Genomic DNA, 21,727 nt, shown 5'->3' on the forward strand with positions numbered 1-21,727 from the left:
CCCACCTGGTCTCTGGGCTCCCCTCCCCCGCCTCGGGCTGGAGCCGGGCGTCCGGGCTGGTGCAGCCGCCCGCGGGAGCGGCAGGGTTAAGCCCAGGAATGTGGCGGCGAGGAATGTGCATGCAGATGAACCCGGCGCGGGGAGGGGCGGGGGGCGGGCGCATGCTAATAGCATGCAAATGAGGAGGCCCGTCGCCGCCGGGGCCGCTGCTCGGCGGAGCTTCCCGGATCCGAGCCCAGACGGCGTCGGCTTGGGCAGCCTGGGCGCCGCGACCCTCGGCGGCCATAGGGGGACTGGGAGGAGGAGGAGGAAGAGGCGGAGGCAGCAGCGGCGGCGGCGGCGAGGAGGAGGAGGAGGAGGGTTCGCTTGCCTGCTCCGACGCAGACATGGTGGACTGATCCCCAGCGGGGCCGAGAGCAGGGTTTCCTGAGGCGTCCCCCGCGCGTGGCCCCGCCGAGGAGCGCGCCCCGCAGCCCCTCGCCGGCGCCCGCGTCGGGTGCGGCGGCCAGGCCGGGCAGTCGTGTTCTCGCTGCGTTCCGCGCCGGGTCCCTATGGAGGCGCCGCTCGCCGGCGAGGCCGCCGACCATGCCTAGGAGGGCCGGGAGCGGGCAGCTGCCGCTACCCCGGGGCTGGGAGGAGGCCAGGGACTACGACGGCAAGGTCTTCTACATTGACCACAACACCAGGAGGACCAGCTGGATCGACCCCCGGGACAGGTGGGCGACCGGGCCGCGGGTGGGCGCGGGGACCCGCCTCGGAAGTGCGGCGGCGGCTGTTGTCTGGGAGACCTGGCCGGGCGGCGGCGCCCGCGGCGCTGGGGGCGTGGGGCGTCGCCGGGCCCCGGTGCCCCGCGGGGTCCCGGGAAGGCGCGGAAGCGTCCACTTAGGCAGGGCTGCGTCAGCCGGCGAGGCGCCCCGCAGGGGACTGTAGAGCTGCCCCTTCCTGGGCCTCTTTACCCACAGCCTGCCCGACGCCCCTCTAGGACCTTTAGACAATTCCAAGGGAAGGGCGGGATTGGTGCCCGGGGCTGGTACTCCTAGTCCACTTAACGGACCAAGATGGGACACCTGAAAGCTGTTCCGAACTCGCTTCCACTTAAAGTTGGACAAATTAAGGCCGGAGGGCACCTTGGGCTTGGGCGAGACTGGAGTGGGCTGGGGTTTCCAGGAGGCCATAAAGCATGATGAGGAACCAGCCATTCAGGCCACCTGTGGCATCTCTCTGGCTGAACTTGGCTCCCAAGACTCATCTGCAGAATTTTTCCCTATGCGACCCCGTCAGTCCTGAGAGCCTGAGCATGGAAGAGGAAGAGGGATCTGGTTCCTGGCTGGGCCCTGGTAGTGGGTGTAACTAGCCTTGCTGCTCAGATGTTAGATAGAAACTCTTGTTTTGGAGTTTTACTTTGTAGTGTTTGTCCTCACCTGAAAACTTAACCTGGCAGATTCTGTTTTGAAGAAGTGGTGAAAAGAACTTAGAATTGAACCTTGGGTATTGGGAACTCGACTTCAGCTTAGTCTGATTTTTGTTTAGTTCGCTGTATACATGTTTTATTCGTGCTGGGAGATGAACAGCATAATCATTATCTAAGAAGTTTTTTAATCCAAAGTTTAGCTGCGTGTTCACAAATGTTGTTCTATTCATTCTTTCTTATTATCCTTAATAGGAAAATTTCCTCAGAATTAGATTTATTATGACAATAAAAGTAGACATTTCTAATTGTAAATTTGTAAATTGTCCATTAAGGAGGTATTCCTAATTGTAAATTTAGGTAATAGACTAGGAATAACTCCTTCATTTGGAGTACTGTTATTTCTGAAAATTCTTCCCAGCTTCGTACAGAATGTGGATTTAGGGGTTTATAACCTTTTTGAGGTGCTAGCCCTATTAAGCAGTCCCCTTTTTCTTAATTTGAAGCTGAAAATTTTCTTCTCTTCATTCTCACTTTTGTCCTAAGACCATTGGTTTTGAAAGCAATTTAAAAGCAATTATAAGAAAGTCATAAATAACATTAAAAATTTATGGAACGATCCTTGTTAAATTATCCATGAAGGTATCAGTTTAAGGTTCCCTCCTGAAATGAGAAAAGGCACCTGTGCCCAGGTCCCATCTTGTCACAGCTTGCCTGACTTTTGCTGGTCTGATGAAAGTTGTGATAAGTATCACACCTTCACAGTCTCTCCAGATGTATTAGTTGTTGTCATAAACTTCACACTTAAAGCCAGTTATTTGACTAATGTCATTGCACTTTGAAGCTACTTAACAGATAGTAAATGTCATTGTTGATGGTGTGTACCCAACAGTGGCTTTTAAGGCACCTGTATAAATGTTTGACTTTTACAGTTATGTGGTAATTCTTTTGGATACTTGGGAGTTTCAGATTATTGAAATTGCAGGAAATTTTTGAAATATTAAAGCATTTTGTGTTCTCTTCTGCTTCAGTTTATATGCTTTATTATATCATCTCATTTGTTTACAAAGAGGATTACAAGAATGTCATGCCTGGGTAAAGCAAATAGAAAGTAAAGTGAAATTATATGACTTGGCTTATCCATATCACTACTTCTTCCACAAGTAAAGCATGCCCTTTATTTTAACTCTTAAGGATTAGCAATTATTATGAGCTCTGTTTTCAGGAAACTGGGTGACCAATTCATTTAATGGGGATAAATAGCTTTGACTAGGATGGTATGCTATTTTGGTTTTCCTTGAAGTTGTTGGAGTTGTAAATTTGAATAAATTTAACTATTTCTGGATCTCAGTGTGAGAGTTTAAAAAAATTCTGTGAGATCAGTCACCATGACATACTTAATATGAATTTGATTATTTTCTTTTAGGACACTTGTAGTAAGTCATTTTAAATAGTATAAGAGTAGGTTGGAGAGAATATTTGGAGTAACTATTAACTCTTGTCAATTTTGTTACACACTGGGCAAACATAGGGAAAGAGAGATGTTACACAGGCCAATTGGAGTGTGTGGATTCTTCTGCAGGATCAAATTACAAATTCTGAAAGAAGAATGACTTGATGTACTATGTGTCTGCAGTACTTTTGAACTTTTAAAGCTATTTAATTAAAACGGCTGCAGTGATTTACTCAGTGATTTAAAAAATGTATTTTTTAGTTTTAGGTGGACACAATATCTTAATTTTACATTTATATGGTGCTGAGAATCCAACCCAGTGTCTTATGCATGATAGGGGAGCACTCTACCCCTGAGCCACAATTCCAGCCCCATACCCAGTCATTTTTGCTTTTATTCTGTTAAGAAAAACAATTTTGTGTTTTTGATAGTTTATCAGAATTTGTCTGGTGTTCCTGGTTTTATAGGTGATTCGTACTGATTTAGTGGAAGGAGTCTGGGGATTTTTAGAAGAACATAACTTCTTTTAACAAATAATGATGCTAGAATATTGAAGTATTATTTAAAAATGCTTTTAAGCCTTTTGGAGGTAGATGACATAATGCAGACTTTGCTGGGATGTAATCAGGGCTTTTATTTCTCTACCACTTATTAACTGGGTAAGTTTAGATGAGTTTTTGAATTCTTCTAAACTTTTATTTTTCAGCTCTAAAGTGAGGATAATACTACTCCCGTATAGGGATGTTTAAAAGGGACCCAGCCAATTAGTAGTAGCTGTGTTGACATTTTAAATTTAGGAATGAACTGGTAGTTCAGGTAGCCCTTGAAAATAGTAGATACAGGTGTGCATATTTACTTAGTGTTTCTTGTGAGCGAGCTACTGTGCTAAGCTCTTTAACTGTGATCTCATTTTATTCTTTAGTCTTATAAGGTAGATGCTGTTCTTATCTTCTAGTTACAGAGGAAGAAGTGGAGTCAGAGAGAAGGTGCTGATGCTGTTTGTTAACTATGGAGCCAGGATCTGAAGCCAGTCAGTCCAGCTTGAGAGCCTGCATCCTTAACTCTTTCTGCCTGATACGTGGGCATGCTTGGGGGTTCTTGGGTGGAGTTCAAGGACATAGAACCTCTTTGCTCAGTGATGATTTTAAAAGCCAGTCGAGTCCAAGGGAGATCTTGTCTCTGATTCCTTGGCTCCCTAGTAGGTCCCACTCCCTAAGAGTGTTATTTTGCAGGCTTATTCTCTTAGTCACTTCATACTTTGCTTACAATTACACCCTTTGACCACATCGGGTGGTATTTATGGTGGGCCATAGATCACGGCCAAATGGGCTGGTGCTTTTAAAAATACTACGTTCAAATAGGAGAAAAAAGCGGAGTGGATTCATTGCCTCTTCAAGGAGTAGGGGGTTAAGGTAGGCAGGTCTCAGATAGCAGGAGAGGTTTTAGGAACTCTCAGTAGCATTTTTTTTTTTTTTCCATTTCTATGCTTGGAGTGAATGTTACCCAGAGATATAATAAGTCTGTATGGTTGAACTTAAAAGATTTACCACCACATAAAGTGACATTATGTTAAAATCTGATAGTCTCCAATCTGTGACTTAGGTCTAGGGTCAGATGTTGAGCACCTGTATTTTCTCATTGGGGGAAAAAATCTTGGCTGGTGAGGATGATAAAAGTAAGGCAGAAGGGGGAGTGCCTGCTAAGTGTGTCATTGATATGAGTTAACTTTTGGCTCTCTACACCTACTTTGTATGTGGCACATGATTACGATCTGAGGAACTATATTGTCTTTATTTCAAAGTCAAAGTAATTTTGTTCAACCCACTGCTAATGTGTAAACTCCTCAAGAGTCCTAATTGCTTATTATTGTTTCTGTATTCTTTGTATGTGCTAGATGTTAAACGATTGTTGGTTAGTCAGTTAATAGAGAGTTTGTTAAATTAATTAAAGAGTGTTGAATTACTTTCTTATTTCCAGTTTATTATTGGGCTTTCAAAAAAGGACCCAAATCTACCAGTGGTCAGAGACAATCAGTTTTGCATTTGGTTTAAAAATAATGAGAGAATAGAGCTGTTGCATTTTGAACAATTTGTATACGAATTATTTATGAGAGCAAAGGAAACAAAATCAGCTCTGATAGCTTCACAACTGCCATGGTCATACATTGCAGGAAACCATTCTTTTCTAGCAGGCTCAGAATCTGGGTACCAGGTGGTTACTTTGAATTGTTGAGTGATTATGATTTTTGAAGTATAGAAGGGTTGTTAAAAGAAGGTTTTTTTTCTTTTTTAAAGCACTCTAGGAAGTGCTAATTTAAACTAAACTATGTCTTCCAAAAATTCCCCAAGAAATATTTCTTGTCTTCAACACAGCTTGCTACCATGCTTGCTGAAGTGAGCAGTAGTTGCTTAATATATTTGAATGACTTAAGATTTCTTCAGTAACTTTAATAGTCCATAGTTTGTAGTTTAATTTTGTTGTAAGGCTCAAGACAATAATCGGTTTTTCAAGAAAGACTATTATTTATAAATGTGTTATTTGTTTTGAGCTGCAAATTACTAAGTTGTCAGCTATAGTCAGCCATTGTGACATGTGGCCTGCAAACAAACCGGTATTTAAATTTAATGAGAGGAAGCCTTGGTGCACTAGGCAAAGTGTGGAAGCTGCCTGAAGACCCTGTACTGCCTTATAAATGGCATTTCTTACTTGTTTTGAGTAAATTTCTGTAGGAAAATGAGGCTATCTCTATGGAGAGACAAGACCACCTTCATTTTGCTGATGTGGGAGTTGTTGGAAGTAGTAGGACACAGTGTTAGCCCTTGTACAGTGTAAATTCCTTGAGATAGGGCCTGAGTATGCTGGTCTTATGAACTTGATTGAAATTAATTGAACTGACCTCTTAGAATTTTGAGCTATAGCTTCATTTATTTCTGAAATTCCTGTGATTGGGAAAATTACTACAGAAGTATGTGAGACAGAAAAGAGATTTTTAAAGACACAATGTATTTGTAAGTTTTGAGCTAAAAATGATTTATAAGATACAGCTTCAGGATGTTTTTAGTGTCTTTAGTGTTTTTTTCTCAAGTATTTTTTGAGATTAAAAAAAAAAAAACACATAAGATTCCCAATTTTAACCATTTAACTGTACAATTCAATGGTTTTAGTATATTCACAATGTTTGTGCAACTATAAATTCTTCATAATTCCTGAATATTTTCATCATCCCCTCCAAATAAGCCCCATACCTATTAAGAACTCACTTCCCATTTTCTCCCACCCCTGAAGCCTTTATAATCACTAATCTGTGTCTAGATTTGCCTTTTCTGGGTGTTTCATATAAATGGAATAGTACAATATGTGTCCCTTTGTGTGTGTGATGTTTATCTACTTAGTATAATATTTTCAGGATTCCTTCCTGCTTGTAGAGTTTGTCAGTATTTCATTCCTTTTAATGACTTAATAATATTCCATTGTGCTTATCTATTCATTAGCTGGTGGGCATTTGGTGATGTCCCCCTAGCCCCACTTTTGGGCTGTTGTGTGTAATCCTACTGTGAACATTTCTATACAGATTTTGTATGAATACATATCCCTAAAAGTGAATTGCTGGGCCATTTTGACCTTTTGTCTTTTAACTACCAAACTATTTTCCATAGTGGCTGCACCATTTTATATTCTTACCAACAAGCAGTGTTGAGTGTTCCAGCAACTCTATATCCTAATACTTTTTTCTTTTAAAGCTATTCTAGTGGGTGTTACGTAGTTTCTTATTGTGGTTTTGATTTGCATTTTCCTCTTTGGAGTGTTTAGATAGCCTTTATTTGACCCAAGCCTTCCGTCTTTTTTTTTTTTTTTTTTTTTTGGTTATAGGTGAATACAATACTTTTATTTTATTTATTTTTTAATTTTTATGTGGTGCTGAGGACTGAACCCAGTGCTTCACGTGTGCCAGGTGAGCGTTCTACCACTGAGCCACAACCCCAGCCCAGCCTTCTGTCTTTTAAAGCCAAAACCTCTCTTCCCACTTTTTTTTTTAAAGAGTTATTTTAATATTTATTTTTTGTTTTCGGCGGACACAACATCTTTGTTTGTATGTGGTGCTGAGGATCGAACCCTGGCGGCGCATGCCAGGGGAGCGTGCTGCCGCTTGAGCCACATCCCCAGCCATCTTCCCACTTTTTTATGTGCCTCCAACTATTACTTGACTAAGAAAAAGTTGAGAAATCAGGATGTCTTTTGGCCTTATGATATACCTTCCCTTTCCTTTATATCTGACTGTTTTGAATGATTTTAACACTGATATTGTAGATATAAATTAATCAGTTTTTATTGTAGTTACCAGATAGGTAATCTGGAATCTAGGAGATAAAAAGATGGATGCTATTTTGTCCCAGCCCAGAATGCTTACAATCATAATCACTGTTTAAAAAGGGAAGACAATTTGGTATTATCTGTGATATTTTCTCTATATCCCTTTAATTCAGCCTAATGAGTATCATCTTCCTGAAGGCTCAGGGAAAGAGCCGAGAGGAAGCACAAGGAGAATACAGTAGCAAAATACACATTAATTTTTGTCTTCATCCCAGATGTAATGTATTTTATGAGGCACCTATATGAATTATGTACATAATGAATCATACTGTGTGGTGTAAGTATACAGCAGCTTATTCAAAATAATTTAAGAGCTATTCCTTTTAGATAGTTGTATTTGTTATGAATCAAATCCATTTTTGTTCATTTTTCAAAATAATTTTGCAGTATTCCCTAGTCCTTGTTTATGAAGGAACCTTGAACCCAGGTCCTTGCTCATGTTAGACCGGCACTGTAGAGCTACACCCCCCAGTCCTTCTTGTTTAAAAAAAAAAAAAAAAAAATGAAAAGAAAAAAAAAGTGTGAGAAAAATCTAACATTGCCTTAACAGAGGCAAGTGATCAAGGCAGACATTAACAGTGATAAGTCATGTTGCTATGCACCTGACATGATGTGATGATGATAACATTTAATCTTTATGGTTTTTCTTCCAAAAAAAGCCACAATAACTCCAATTTAATCATGAGAAAATTTCCCAATAAATCTCGATATAAAGGTATTCTACAAAATGTGTGATCACTAGTCCTCAAAGCTGTCAAGGTTCTCAAAAACTAGGAAAGTCTGAGAAGCTGTCACAGCCAAGAGGAGCCCAAGGAAATGCAATTACTAAATGGAGAGTAGTAACTTAGAACAGGAAAAGGTAAAAACTAAGAAAACCTGAATAAAAAATGCACTTTAGTTAATGATAATAAATCAGTATTGGTTCATTAGTTTTAATGTACCACACTACTGGAAGGAACAGTGTGGAATTATATGGCAACTTTCTGTACTAACATTGTATTTTTCCTATGAATCTAAACCTTTAAAAATAGAAAGTTTTTTTTTTTTTAATTATAAAAAACACAAAACAGTTGGAAGTATTTTTCTTTAGTTAAAAGTGTGACCATTGCTTCCCTTGCATGCACAAGGGTTCAATCCCCAGCTCCTCAAAAAACAAAAAAACAAAAAAGTGTAACCATAGTATATAATTAGGATTTTTTTTTCTTTTTGGTTGTTTAATTCAAAAGCAGGGGTGGGCAAACTGTGGCCTAAGGGCCAAACCCTGGCCTGAAGACCTCTTTTTGCATAGTTGTCCAGCTAAAATGTGTTTTATTTACATCATGAAATGGTTTGTAAATATATAAACAGAAACAAATGTGTGACAGACACTGAATGTGGAGCCCACAAAGTTGAAAATATTTACTTCTCTGTCCCTGAAAAAGTTTATCAAACTCTGATATAAAGTAAGAAGATAAATAAAATCTTTAAAATGTTATGTAAATGTTTAAAAGAATTATTAACCTTTTATTATAAGATGACATGTTTCTTGATGATCTCTGATTACTCATTTATTACATAAATAATTTGAACTGTAAATACTGTATAGTATAAAGATGAACAGACATGAATGCTGAGTTTAAAGAATCACAGTATTTTGTATTATTTTTCTTCCAGTGAAATACAACATGTTAATTTTTTCCTAACCAGTTCTTTTTTTTTTTTTTTTTCTTCCTATTTGGTGGAGGCCCTTTCTATGCCTCTGATTTGGGATCCTCTTGCCTCAACCTCCTGAGTTGCTGAAATTACAGGTGTGTGCCACTGTGTCTGTCTAAACACAGTTTTTGAAATTGCTGGGCCTTATAGTCTTTGGTCTGTTATTCTTAAAATTGAAGTGAGGTCATGGATATCAGGTGACAAGTAGCTGCCTGTGAATACTATATATCTCATATGTTGACAGGAAACCAAGGGACATCCTTGAGAACCTGCCTTTGTCATGGCAGGTGATGAAGTAGAAATTGTTTTTGTGGCGGAGCGTGGTGGTGCATGCCTGTAATCCCAGTGGTTTCAGAGGCTGAGATAGGAGGATCACGAGTTCAAAGCCAGCCTGAACAATTTTTCTTTTTTTTTTTGTAGTTGTAGACGGATAGAATGCCTTTATTTTATTGTTTATTTTTATGAAGGCTGAGGATCGAACCCAGTGCCTCATGCATGCTAGTCAAGCGCTCTACCACTGAGCTACAGCCCCAGCCCAGCCTGAACAATTTAGTGAGGCTCTAAGCAATTTAGGGAGACCCTGTCTCTAAATAAAATATAAAAAGGGCTGGGGATGTGGCTCAGTGATTGAGTGCCCCTGGGTTCAGTCCCCAGTAACCCCCCCCCCCAAAAAAAAAAGTTGTTTTTGTGGTATGGAGACAGTTCAACCAATGTCTAGTCACTTAGTAAGGTTGCCAGATGCCAGGCACTGTTAGATGATCTTTTTTTTTTTTTTTTTTTTTAAATTGTACGTGAACACAGTTCCTTTATTTTATTTTTATGTGGTGCTGAGGATCGAACCCAGGGCCTCACACATGCTAGGCGAGCGCTCTATCACTGAGCTACTACCCCAGCCTCTGTTAAATGATCTTTAAAACAACTTGTACACAGAGACATGAGAAAAGCAGGCAAAAATTAGTTTTTGGAGGTATATAGTAGTTTGTTTACAGTTTACTATAGGAAGTATAAATATTATTATAGTATGTATTATGTTAAAAGTTTTTATGACTGGAGATACTGACTTGTTGTGGCATATTGATATGATTTATAAGATCGCAAAGTTGGTGATGATGATCAAGCAGAAAATAATTTCATGTCTTATCCGTTACGTTTCAGAGGTGATACTTGTCACGTTCAAGGGCATCCCAATGAATACTGCTTTTTTTTTTTTCCTCTGTAAATAATTTATGCTATATTGTTAAGCCTGGTGTCAGTAAAGAAATCATGGCTGGAAAACAGAGCATAAGCCAGCAAAGGTATGCTTTGGAAACTGAATTAAAAGGAGCAGTCTTAGGACAACAAAGATATGCTTTGGAAATTGAATTTCACTCTCAGAGTTTATGAAGATTTAACGATATTTCCAATAGATAATTTGAACAGAGTTGTACATTAATATATTTTGGTCTCAGTGGGGGTGGAGATAGGAAATTTTAATTTTAAAGAAATGTAGATTGCTAAGAGCCACAGCCAAGTAATATGATGCATGGCATTTTTGGTTGAAAGGTGACGCCAGCTAGCCATTGAGATGATATGATTATGTTAAGATTTACATTCATATGGATATTGGACTCCTGCTGTCCACCTCGGGCCTGCTATGGGACTCCTGGAGAGTTCCCGTTGGTTGGGGAAGTGTGGTAGGAGGGAATTCCGGAGGAGGAACTTCCTCTTGGGATCTGGGAGAAGGCGGCGTTTGTAGATCTGCAATCTTCCTGGGCGCGTACGGGGCATTGGCGGCAGTTTCAAAAAATAAAGTTTGTTCCTGCTTGAGTGGCTTGTGATTTTGTGCCCAGCCAGACTGCGGCAGTAGATATTTAGATTTTGAAAACAGCAACTTTTAGCTAAGTACATGTCCCTGAGATTTTTGTAAAAAGTGTTGGGGTTTAGAAGGCAGAGAGACTTCCGTTTGGTGCAGAATTTGCTCTTCTGTGCATGCAGTAGTTTTTCCTCATATTCCCTGGATTGTAGTGGTCTCCAATTCTGAATGTGAATAACAGTAATAAATGTTGACAGAGATTTGTGCTATAAATTCCTGATTAAAATTCTAACTTAGTAATAAGTCTATGGAGTGTGTTATATACTTAATTAACATTTCTCAGGGCTGGGGTTGTGGCTCAGAGGTATAGCACTCGGCTAGTATGTGTGGGGCACTGGGTTTGATCCTCTGTACCACATAAAAATAAAATGAATAGATTGTGTCCACCTATAACTGGGAAATAAATATTTTAAAAAAATTTCTCCCTTTAAAAAAATAATTTTATTAAGTGGCAGTTATACTCAATAAAGTTGAAAATGGGGTAGAGTTTTTCCTGATCTTTTTCAAATTTGAAGAGCACATGGTTTCATTTAGTGTAAAACCTTTAATCTTTGCTGTTTTCCTTAGCATTATGGTCTTTAATAAAGATAAGTTAAAAATTCTAGTTTTTTCCTTGAAATTGTGACAATGAATAAATGAGTGGAATTCATTATTGTATATGGTATCACTAGGTTATCAGTTTTGTTGCCTTATTGACCTAGGTGTGATTTTTGGCGGGCAATTCTGTTCATACTATGTGTTCTTTTCCTATGCTGATTAGTAGGATGTTTGAATATGGGAGAAACAGATCATTTACTTTCTTCCCTTTTTGCCTCCTCACCTTTTTTTTTTTAACATAATATTGGGGATCAAACTTGGGGATGCTCTGCCATGCTTCCCAACCCTTTTTATTTTTTACTTTGGGACAGGGTCTGACTAAGTTGCCCAGGTTGGTCTCAAACTTGCCTTCTGCCTCAGCCTCCTGAGTGGCTGAGTTTAATGACATGTGTGCTACTGTGCCTGGCTTCCCTTCCCCTTTTCAGCTGAGTGACACAGCTAGTGATGTTTCTTATTGGACAGCATTACTATGAACTTGTGTGTAACTTGGCAAGACTATTTAACATAACAATGCCCTGGTTTGTATTATAGATCCAAAGACTACAAAACTTGTCTGACATTCCTTTTAGTCCTGTTTTCTCCGTAAAGGTGTGCTTGTAGAATGTGTGTACATACATTCTTGAGAGATTTCCTAATGTCTCATATGTGAAGAACATCTGTGTGTCTGCATCACTAACATTTTCGTAAAATTGATTCTAAATCTGTTGAAGCGGGAGACCTGATTTGTCTGTGTACCACTCCTTTGTGCTTCTCTTTAGATTGCCTGCCCCTTTGGGGCATATAAAAACACTATTCAGCCCTATACCTAATAAATGAATTATAAACACAGGAAGGAACTTTCTTCTAAGACCCTTTATAATTTATCCATAGCCTGCTTTTACTGACTTGACCCCTTAATCAATTTACTCATTCATTCAATCAACATTTAAGCTTTTATTGAAAACAGTATATGTCAAGCACACAAATCTTGGGACACAGCATTAAATGAAATAGGCAAAGATACATTTTCATGATCTAATTTGGGAAAGACAAATTGTAAAGATGCTAGTGAAGGTGCTTTGATAGAAATCAAAGTGAAGTGATAGTAGTTTGAGTGGGAGCTACTTTTGGTTGGGTGTCAAGAAAGATCTTTTTTGAGGAAGATCTGGGGGAGGAATAGTTCAAGCCTAAGAAAAGGCCAGGAGGAAATCCTGCACTTTTCTGTATGATAGTTTCTTGGCATATGTGGCTACTTAAATTGAAACTAATCAAAATTGAATTAAGTTAGCCAGTGTGGTGGCGCAAGCTGTAATCCCAGTGACTTAGGAGGCTAAGGCAGGGGGATTGCAAGTTTGAGCCCAGCTGGGCAACTTAATAATAAGACCCTGTCTTAAAATAAAATAACATGGAGATATAGCTCAGTGGTAAAGTACTCCTGGGTTCAATCCCCAGCCCCCTCCACCAGAAAAAAAATTCCCTCAGCGTCATTAGCCACATTTTAAGTGCTCTATAGCTACATGTGCAGATAGAAAACATTTACAGTGGTGCAGAAAGTTCTGTTTTGGCTGGGCAAGGTGGCTCATGGCTATGATCCCAGCAGTTTGGGAAGATGAGGCAGGAGGATCCTGAGTTCAAAGCCAGCCTCAGCAACTTAGTGAGGTGCTAAGCAACTCAGACCCTGTCTCTAAATAAAATACAAAGTAGGGCTGTAGATGTGGCTCAGTGGTTGAGTGTCCCTGAGTTCAATCCCTGATACCCCAAAAAAGAAAGAAAGTTTGGTTGGGCTGTGCATTCCTAAGACACTAGAGATTGGCATATTCATTGAGCTGAAAGGTAGTCATCGTTACTGTGATGCTCAGACTGGAGAAGAAAGTCTTATGAGATGAGACAGGTAAAAGAGAGGACCATGTGTGCCTACAGACATCAATTTTTTTTAATATTTATTTTTTGGCGTAGATGGACACAACACAATGCCTTCATTTTTATGTGGTGCTGAGGATCGAACCCGGGTCCCGCCCATGCTAGGTGAGCACTCTATCGCTGAGCCACAATCTCAGCCCCAGACATCAAAATTTTAAGGGTGTTTAGAAGCCATTAAAGTGTTTAGTTGAATGGAAGTATTATGGGACCTCTGTGTTTGTGTATGTAAAAAAAAAAATATTGTTTAAGAAATCACTTCTCTATGGAAAAGATGCTATTGCAGTGAGATAACCCAAATGAGAAATATTCAACTTGGACCAAAATGATGGCTTTGGCAATTGGGAGAAGTGAATAATGGATTTGGTGTTTTTTTTTTTTTTTTTTAAGTGAAAGAACTTTCTCAAAATTTGGATGTGTGAAGTATGAGGAAAAGAGAGAATCAAAGATTTACTGGATTACTGATGGGGAAAAACCAAGAGAGGAATATGGTTGCTTGGAATCCTGTTGGGTTGATAATCTCTAGTTCTTTTCACATTTCTAGGTCTGAGATGCCTATTAAGACATACAAATGGAGGTACCTAGTAGATACCCCGGTATTGAGTTTGGAGCTTAGGAAAGAGCTCAGAGATGGAGATACTAAATTTTGGGTATACAAAGGTAGTATTCAATGTTATGAAATAGAGTGGATTACTGGAAATGAAGAAAACAAAGGATCCCTGGACTGATTCTTGAGGCATGTCAGTTTTTTTTTGGTGAAGCCTTATTTCAGCTAAGTGGGTTTAATTGTTTTCATTGGAACATATTTTTTCCCACCACTGTGGTAAAATAATAATGACAATGATGGATGATGATGATGAGTACCATTTGTTAAGCCTTTACACACTGTCTCAAGCTCCATGAGGGCATGTACTCTGCCTGTCAATGTCCTGGTCTGTGCATGCTTTTTTTCTTTTTTGTATTTTATTTAGAGACAAGATTTCACTGAGTTGCTTAGCGCCTCACTAACTTGCCGAGGCTGGCTTTGAACTGGCAGTTCTCCTGCCTCAACCTCCCTAACTGCTGGGAGTACAGGTGTGCACCACTGTGCCTGGCTTCTGTGTACACTCTTAAACTTATTTATTGAACAGACGAAACCTTTGACAGATACCATTATTATCCCCCATTATTGTTTGAATATGGTTTAAGTCTATCCTCAGAAAACTCCTGTGTTGTCTTAGGTGGTTTAGAGGCAGGGACTCAGAAGGGAATAACAAAGTTCTCTTCAGAGAAGAGAATCAGCTTGGCTATTTCCCATCCTGTTGGGTTTCTTGTCTTGTGGTGTGGTCTCTTACTCCTCCTGCACAAGCTCCCCCATTGTGGTGCCATCCACCATGGGGCCTTCCCCAGAGCTGAGCAGAAGCTGGATGCCATACTCTTTTACTCCTAGAACTTTCTTTATAATAGTAGATAATCCTCAGGCATTTCTTTACTATGAAGAAAAAGGAGCGACTATATCCCCATTGTAGGAAACTGAGGCTTTGAGATTTAGTGACTTGTCCAAGGGCACAAAGCTTAGGTGATGGCAGAACACAGCCATGTCTGTCTGACTTCAAAGCTGTGCATTTAACTACATTTTGCCTCTAATTACTCTTCAGAAGGGCCTTTGACCTTCTATCTGGGGTTTGGGAGTTATAGCTACTCTTTAGGATTTAGATGAAGTTTCATCATTTGAACTTAGCTACACATAATCTGCCAGTGCTTTAATTCTTAATACTTGGTTTTAGTATCTATATTAAAAAACTTAAAGTATACTGTATAGTTTAACTCCTTAAATTAAACTACTGTTTTTTCAGAGTTTATTTTTAATCTTCTAAAATGAGTTGGTATGGTCCATTTAGTTAAATCATGCACAATATTATTTATTTATGCCCCTTCATAGGACACATAGCATGGTGTTTTATGTGTACTAGTTGTGCAAATAAAGTCTAATTTGATTCTGTCACTTCTGCCTTATTCCAGTGCTTAATGTTCTTTCAGAGAACTCTAATATACTATAAATCCTCTTTATCCCTGTCCTCTGGTTCTAAAACCACTTTGACCTTGTACCATAACTTCTTCCAAATCCAGCCTTCCCTGGAACCGTCCCCTGCCCAGTGTATCACCTACAGCACCGTAACTTGCCTCCCATCCTCAGGACCACCCTCTTTTGAGGATGGATGAACTGATTATAAAGGATGAGGATTTCTGTGATAAAGGCGAGTCCCAGCTTTTCCTATACTTTTCAGTTTTTTTTTTTCCCCCATCACCATGACCTCATGGGTGATCTGTTGGCTGAAAAAGTCTTGGTTTATTACTACAGATGTGTTAAATTATAGACCTTAATTGGGATTCTTTATTACTTAGACTCTTACAGAGCCTAAATCTTGAGAAAGATATCTCAGTAAGTTGCCCATTATAATTTTCCTAAACTGATCAGATTTGGATTCAGAGTAAAAAGAGCCTTTATAAGGAAGTGATAGAAACTGAGTATGGTGTGTTTTTGTTTGATTTACTTAGGACACTTACCTGGATATATATATATAAGCATCCACTTAAAAGGATGGTTGAAGAGGAATGATTTAATTTGTGCATCCCTTATTCCTGACAGAGGTTATTACACTTTTTTTTTGTTTGTTTTTGTGGTAGCTGAATGATGTATTTTATCTGATTCTTTTTAGGCATCTGATTTTCATACCTTTCTACTTTTGACTTTGAGATCCAAGTTTGTGAATTTTAATTAAATTGTCTAGATTATGCATGTGAAAAATCTTTTGTTCCTGTGTTGCTATGAGCAACAGTTGTTAAAGTTAACCTATTTTTTTTTTTTTTAATTAAAGGAAGTGTAGACAGATATGTGCATTTTAACAGGTTAAAAAAGTCAACATTTAGTGTTGTGAGTATTCTACCTATAACATAAATTGCTCCTTGACCATAATTATGGTGAAGGAAGAATGCAGTAGAAGTGAATAATCATTGGACACATTGACAAAACATTCCTTAAATACTATTCAAATGAGGAGACTTTGTAGGGCTGCAGTCGAGTAGCCAAGCGTTGAGTCCTTTTAGCCACTTGTGTGACTAGGTTTACTGTTGTGGCCAAAAAAGAAGCTTGTGCAGTGGTTTGCATAGAAAGGCCATGAGTTACCAGAAACTTTTTTCTTCAAAAAAGACCTTCTCTTTTTCTCACACAATCCTATTTCATTCTTAAAGAGTTCTTTTGTCCTCCCGGGTTTTTTTCTTTGGCCCCCCCCCCCCCCCTGTAGTCTAAATTTTACTGACTGCTGGTGATTGCTTAGACTTGTTATTTGATTCTATTATGTGATTTTTGATTATACTCCTTTGTGCTATTTAAACTAACAGTGTTTACCTAAATTAGTGGTGGTTGTGAAGGACACAGGTTGGCCCATTTGAATGAAAATCGAGAGCATTGCCCTGTTTCTGAGGTTGAGCTCTGCTTTCCTGAATCCATGAATTCTCTCCCCAGAAGCCACTGGGAATTTGGCTGGACTATGGAAGCTAGCTCCCCAGTTGAAGTCATGGGTTCTGGGAATGGCAGGGTTCAGGGATTTATAGTGATAATGTAATTAATTCTCCCTCTGAGAATTCAGAACTCAGTGAAGAGATGCCCTTTGTCCTCTTCCTGCATTCTTGTCTCTTCCTCTACTCACTATTGAGAACAAATCCTGAGGCACCAGTCTTTTACAGAGTTTACAAGAAGAAAATATAACTTTCCTTAAGATTCTGGAAGGGCCTGCTGAGCTTTCCACCTTCGGAAGAGGGTGTGTCAGACCTCTCCTCACATTTGCTTCTCTGCATAACCATGAACTTTGCCCATGTATATTGTAAAACCGTTATTTTTTAAAAAAAGTCTTACTAATTTTGAAAATTTAGATTTATATTTTCATTATGATGTCACTTTTAAAAATACAGATATAATTTTAGGATGTCAATTCTGGTATGTGAATTGGAGACTTAAGATGAGCATGTAGTATTTGTGATGGATATTCATTTAACCCATTAAGGAAAAATTTCTAAGTGTAAATCATAAAAGGCCAAGCCTTTTATGTAGTTAATTCATTTACTTTCTGCTATTTTTAATTTTTTTTTAAAGAGAGAGTGAGAGAGGGAGAGAGAGAGAGAGAATTTTTTTAATATTTATTTTTTAGTTATTGGCAGACACAACATCTTTGTTTTTTTGTATGTGGTGCTGAGGATCGAACCCGGGCCGCACGCATGCCAGGCGAGCACGCTACCGCTTGAGCCACATCCCCAGCCCTATTTTTAATTTTGTTCTAGGATCAGTCTTTAATTTCTGAATTCTTTATTTCAGTATATACCTATTGTGATAATTACATGATTCTTTTTTTTTTATATCTTTATTTTATTTATTTGTTTTTATGTGGGGTTGAGGATCAAACCTAGTGCCTCACGCGTGCAAGGCAAACTCTTCTACCACCTAAGCTACAACCTCAGCCCCTGCGTGATTCTTGAACAATCCATCGAATGAACTTAAATTTGTTTGTGGATGAGTTTTAAGGAAAGCCTCAGTGGGAACAAATTATTGAAACACCTGGTTTCATCAAAATATCAGAAGTGATGTCCTAGCTTGTAGAGATAGAAAGTTATGTTTACAAGTATAACAAGGATGTTTTTGGTAATTTGTGATCTGGTCACTAAATTAATCAATAATTTGGAGATTGAAAACGGGAAAGCTGGTTTTTCTTTCCTAGGCAAATGAGGAATCCATTAGTTGGAAAATAAGTTATTTGAGATTTCAGGGTCAGCTGCATGAAAACACATACACACACACACACACCCCACATTTTATTGGAAAACACTTATATTTATGTTAAATAAATAATTCATGGCACATAGAATGAAATAGTATGAATAGATACAAAGAAAGACAGATATTGAGATACAAAGATCTGTATTATAGTTTTAATTGGGTTAAAATAAATGGTCAAACTCATATATTCTGATATTTGTGAACTACAACCATTTGAACAAGGAATCTTTATTAGTGGTTACTTCTGGGGAGAGAAGGAATGCAGATTGGGAAAGACTTGAATTTTCTGTAATTAGTTCGTGGGCCACTTGAAATGATTATGTGCATAAATATACTGTTTAACAAATCATAATTTAAATAAATCCCCTTTACAGAGAAGAAAAAGTTCAAATAGTTCAAATTTGTAACTTATACTCATTCCCTAAATTTTCATTGATGTTTAATATTACCTTGTCTGCATTTTCTTGGAAATTCTCTTAATTCCTTTGGTAGGTGGATGTGAACATATAAAACACTTTATTTTGCCTGGTGGAGTCTCATGCTTGCTAGGCTAACACTATACCACTGAGCTACATTCCCAACCCCCAAAACACATTTTAAAAAGTAACATTGTGAAGCAAAAAAGAAAATTGTTGATAGGTGTAATATTGTAATATTTTGTGATGATTGTAGTTTTAATGTAGAGGTACACAGATGTCTATGATTTTTTTAGTGTCAATGGAGAAACTATCTCTACTATCTATGTCTTTAGTTTCACCAGGTAAAATAATTATTAGCATTATGTGGCTGTTCAGTTAAAAATTAGTAAAGAACCTAAAACATTTTATGTAGTGATCATCATCTAAACTCAAAAATATCTTGCTTCTTTCAGTGAGAACTATTTTCTAAGGCAGGTGCTGGCACACTACAGCCTGGGGCCACATTTTCTCATGTTTGTTTTTATTATGGCCTATGACCTAACGATGGCTTTTACATTTTTATTTAGTTGGAAAAAATCATATTTTGAGTTGTGAAAATTATATATGAAGTTCAAATTTTAGTGTCCAAAAATGAAGCTTTATTGGAACACAGCCATGCCCATTCATTTATATGCTGTCTGTTTTCACATTATAATGGCAGGGTTGAGTAGAAAGAGAGTATGTGTCCCGCAACAGCTAACATATTTAGCTTTTTAAAGGAAAACTTTGCCCTTTGTTTGAATAAGGTGATATTAAATAAGAATTCATTGCTTTGTGGAAAACTGTTGTTTGCATTGAGCTTTTTTGACAAATTATTTAACCTAAAAACTTGGTCTGACTCTAGCCAGCATACAATATGTGTGAGAGTTGGCTTTCAGTTTTGAGTTTAACTACTTTAAATGCCTCATAAAAGTGGAATGATGCAATATTTGTCTTTTCTGGACTCATTTATGTCACTTAAGTAATGTCCAGTGTACATCCATGTTGTAGCATATGATAGTATTTATTTATTTTATAAGGAGAAATAATATTCTGTATATGTACCATATTTTGTTTATCCATTCAGCTGTCATTGGACACTTAGATTACTATTACCTCTTGGATATTAATAGTGAACGAGCTTGAATATGTAAATATCTCTTCCAGGCGTTGCTTTTATTTTATTACTTTATATATTTTTTGGTACTGGGAATTGAATCCAGAGCCCTTAAACATTGAGTCACATCCCCAGCCCTTTTAAACATGTTTTTCTAGAGACAGAATCTAGCTGAGTTGTTTAGGGACTTGCTAAATTGCTGAGGCTGGCTTTGAACTGTTGATCCCCCTGCCTCAGCCTCCTGAGTTACTGGGATTACAGGTGTGTGCCACTGCGCCCTTCTCTTGGTTTTATTTCTTTTGAATAAATACCCAGGAGTAGGATTGCTGGATCATATTTTTAAGTTTTGAGGAACTGCTACCTTGCTTCCCACGGTGGCCGCAGAATTATACATTTCTACTAACAGTGTACAAGGGTTCCAGTTTCTTCATATCCTCTCTGACACTTGTTATTTTTTGTTGATAGTGGCTATCCTAATGGGCAAAGTGATATTTCATTATAGTTTTGATTTGCATTACTTTGATTAGTGACTTCAGGGATCTTTTTTTGTGTGCTTATTGGACATTTATATAACTTTGGAGAAATGTTTATTCAAGTCCTTTGCCCATTTTTGTTTTATTTTGAGGTGTGGGGGATTGAACTCAGGGCCTCACATGTGCTAGGTAAGTGCTCTACCACTGTGCTATATTACATCCCTAGTCCTTTTTCTTTTTTTATTTTGAAACAGGGTCTCCCTACATTCAGACTGGTCTCTATAATTTATGGTCCTCTTGCCTCAAGCTCCTGGGATTAACAGGTGTATGCCACCAGCCAGGCTTTTTGCCCTTTTTAAATTGGATTGTTTTTTTGTTTTCAAGTGGTAGGAGTTCTTTGTATACTCTGGATATTATTCCCTTAGCAGATATATGTAAATACTTTTTCTCTTCTTTAAATTGCCTTTTCACTCTCTTGATTGTTTGCTTTAGCTGTGTAGTTTTTAAGTTTGATGTAGTGCCATTTGTCTTATTTGCTTTTGCTGACTATGTTTTTGGAGTCATATCCAAGAAATTATCACCAAATCCAATATCATAAAACTTTTCCTTGTTTTCTTCAAGGAGTCTTATATTTTTAGGTGTTGGATTTAGGTCTTTTTTTGAGTTAATTTTTGAATTTGGTATAAGGGAAGGGTTCATCTTCATTCTTTCAAGTATGGGTAACCAGTTTTCTCATTACCAGTTGTTAAAGAGACTGACTTTTGCCCATTATGTAGCCTTGTCATCCTTATCAAAAATCATTTGACTCTCTGGGCTTATTTCTGGGTTCTTTTCTGTTCCATGGTCTATATGTCTGTTTTTATGTCAGAGCAGATTTGCAGGATAACATTATTTCTAAAGATGAGAAAACTGAAGTTCAACTAGAAGGTAAAAGGCCAGAATTTGACTCTAGACTTTCAATTTGTCCACAATGTTAAGTTAGTTTGTTACTTTTCAGAAATCAAAGGTCGTTAATATTTCTCCAATATGATATATATATACTTTTGTGAATGACTGTGTATATATGAGTAAATATGTAATATTTTTGTCATTCCTGTTAAATTATAAATTCATTGAAAATTGGAATGAAATTATTTTGTGTTTCCCAGCACTGTCACCTGAGGGCTAACTAAGGGTTGGTATACATCTGTGTGATGACCTTTACATTATCTAATATTTATAATGATTTATAATTTATAGAACTATACATAATTTATCTTATATAGTGTATACTATGAGCCAGGCACTCTTCTAGGCACTCATTTAATTCTTATTACAACATCTTGAGGTACATGTGTTTGCTTTAGTTAGCCTCCTAATTTTGTTTGCATTTTTATTCATTTATATAAAAGGTTCTGTTCCCTGAACTGTTTTTGCTGTCTTTCCTGGACTTTGCAGCTCTACTTTTATCCAGGTCCTCAATCTTTAAGGGCAAAATATAAGTTCTTTCTTCATCCTTCTGAGAGGTGGCAGATGTTAGATCATTTTAGCAAAGACATTCTCAACTAGCATTTCTTTCCCTTTAAATGATTTTTAAATTTTTCTTATTTTTGAATAGGTAATACATGTACACGTTATGAAG

The 21,727-nt window shown here is 38.1% G+C and overlaps 1 protein-coding gene across 2 annotated transcripts in view; it reads left to right on the plus strand.

Moving 5' to 3' along the window:
• The first annotated feature begins 359 nt into the window (after nucleotides 1-359).
• Wwc2 (WW and C2 domain containing 2) overlaps nucleotides 360-21,727 on the plus strand; it is a 216,702-nt gene continuing 195,334 nt past the window's right edge. For both annotated transcript variants that reach the window (XM_076853680.1, XM_076853681.1), the window contains exon 1: nucleotides 360-716. In XM_076853680.1, the coding sequence (XP_076709795.1) occupies nucleotides 586-716 (131 nt within the window). In that variant the 5' untranslated portion in view covers nucleotides 360-585. The remainder of the gene's footprint in view (nucleotides 717-21,727) is intronic.

This window comes from Callospermophilus lateralis, chromosome 4, assembly GCF_048772815.1.
Source record: "Callospermophilus lateralis isolate mCalLat2 chromosome 4, mCalLat2.hap1, whole genome shotgun sequence".
In the NCBI taxonomy this organism is placed as follows: domain Eukaryota; kingdom Metazoa; phylum Chordata; class Mammalia; order Rodentia; family Sciuridae; genus Callospermophilus; species Callospermophilus lateralis.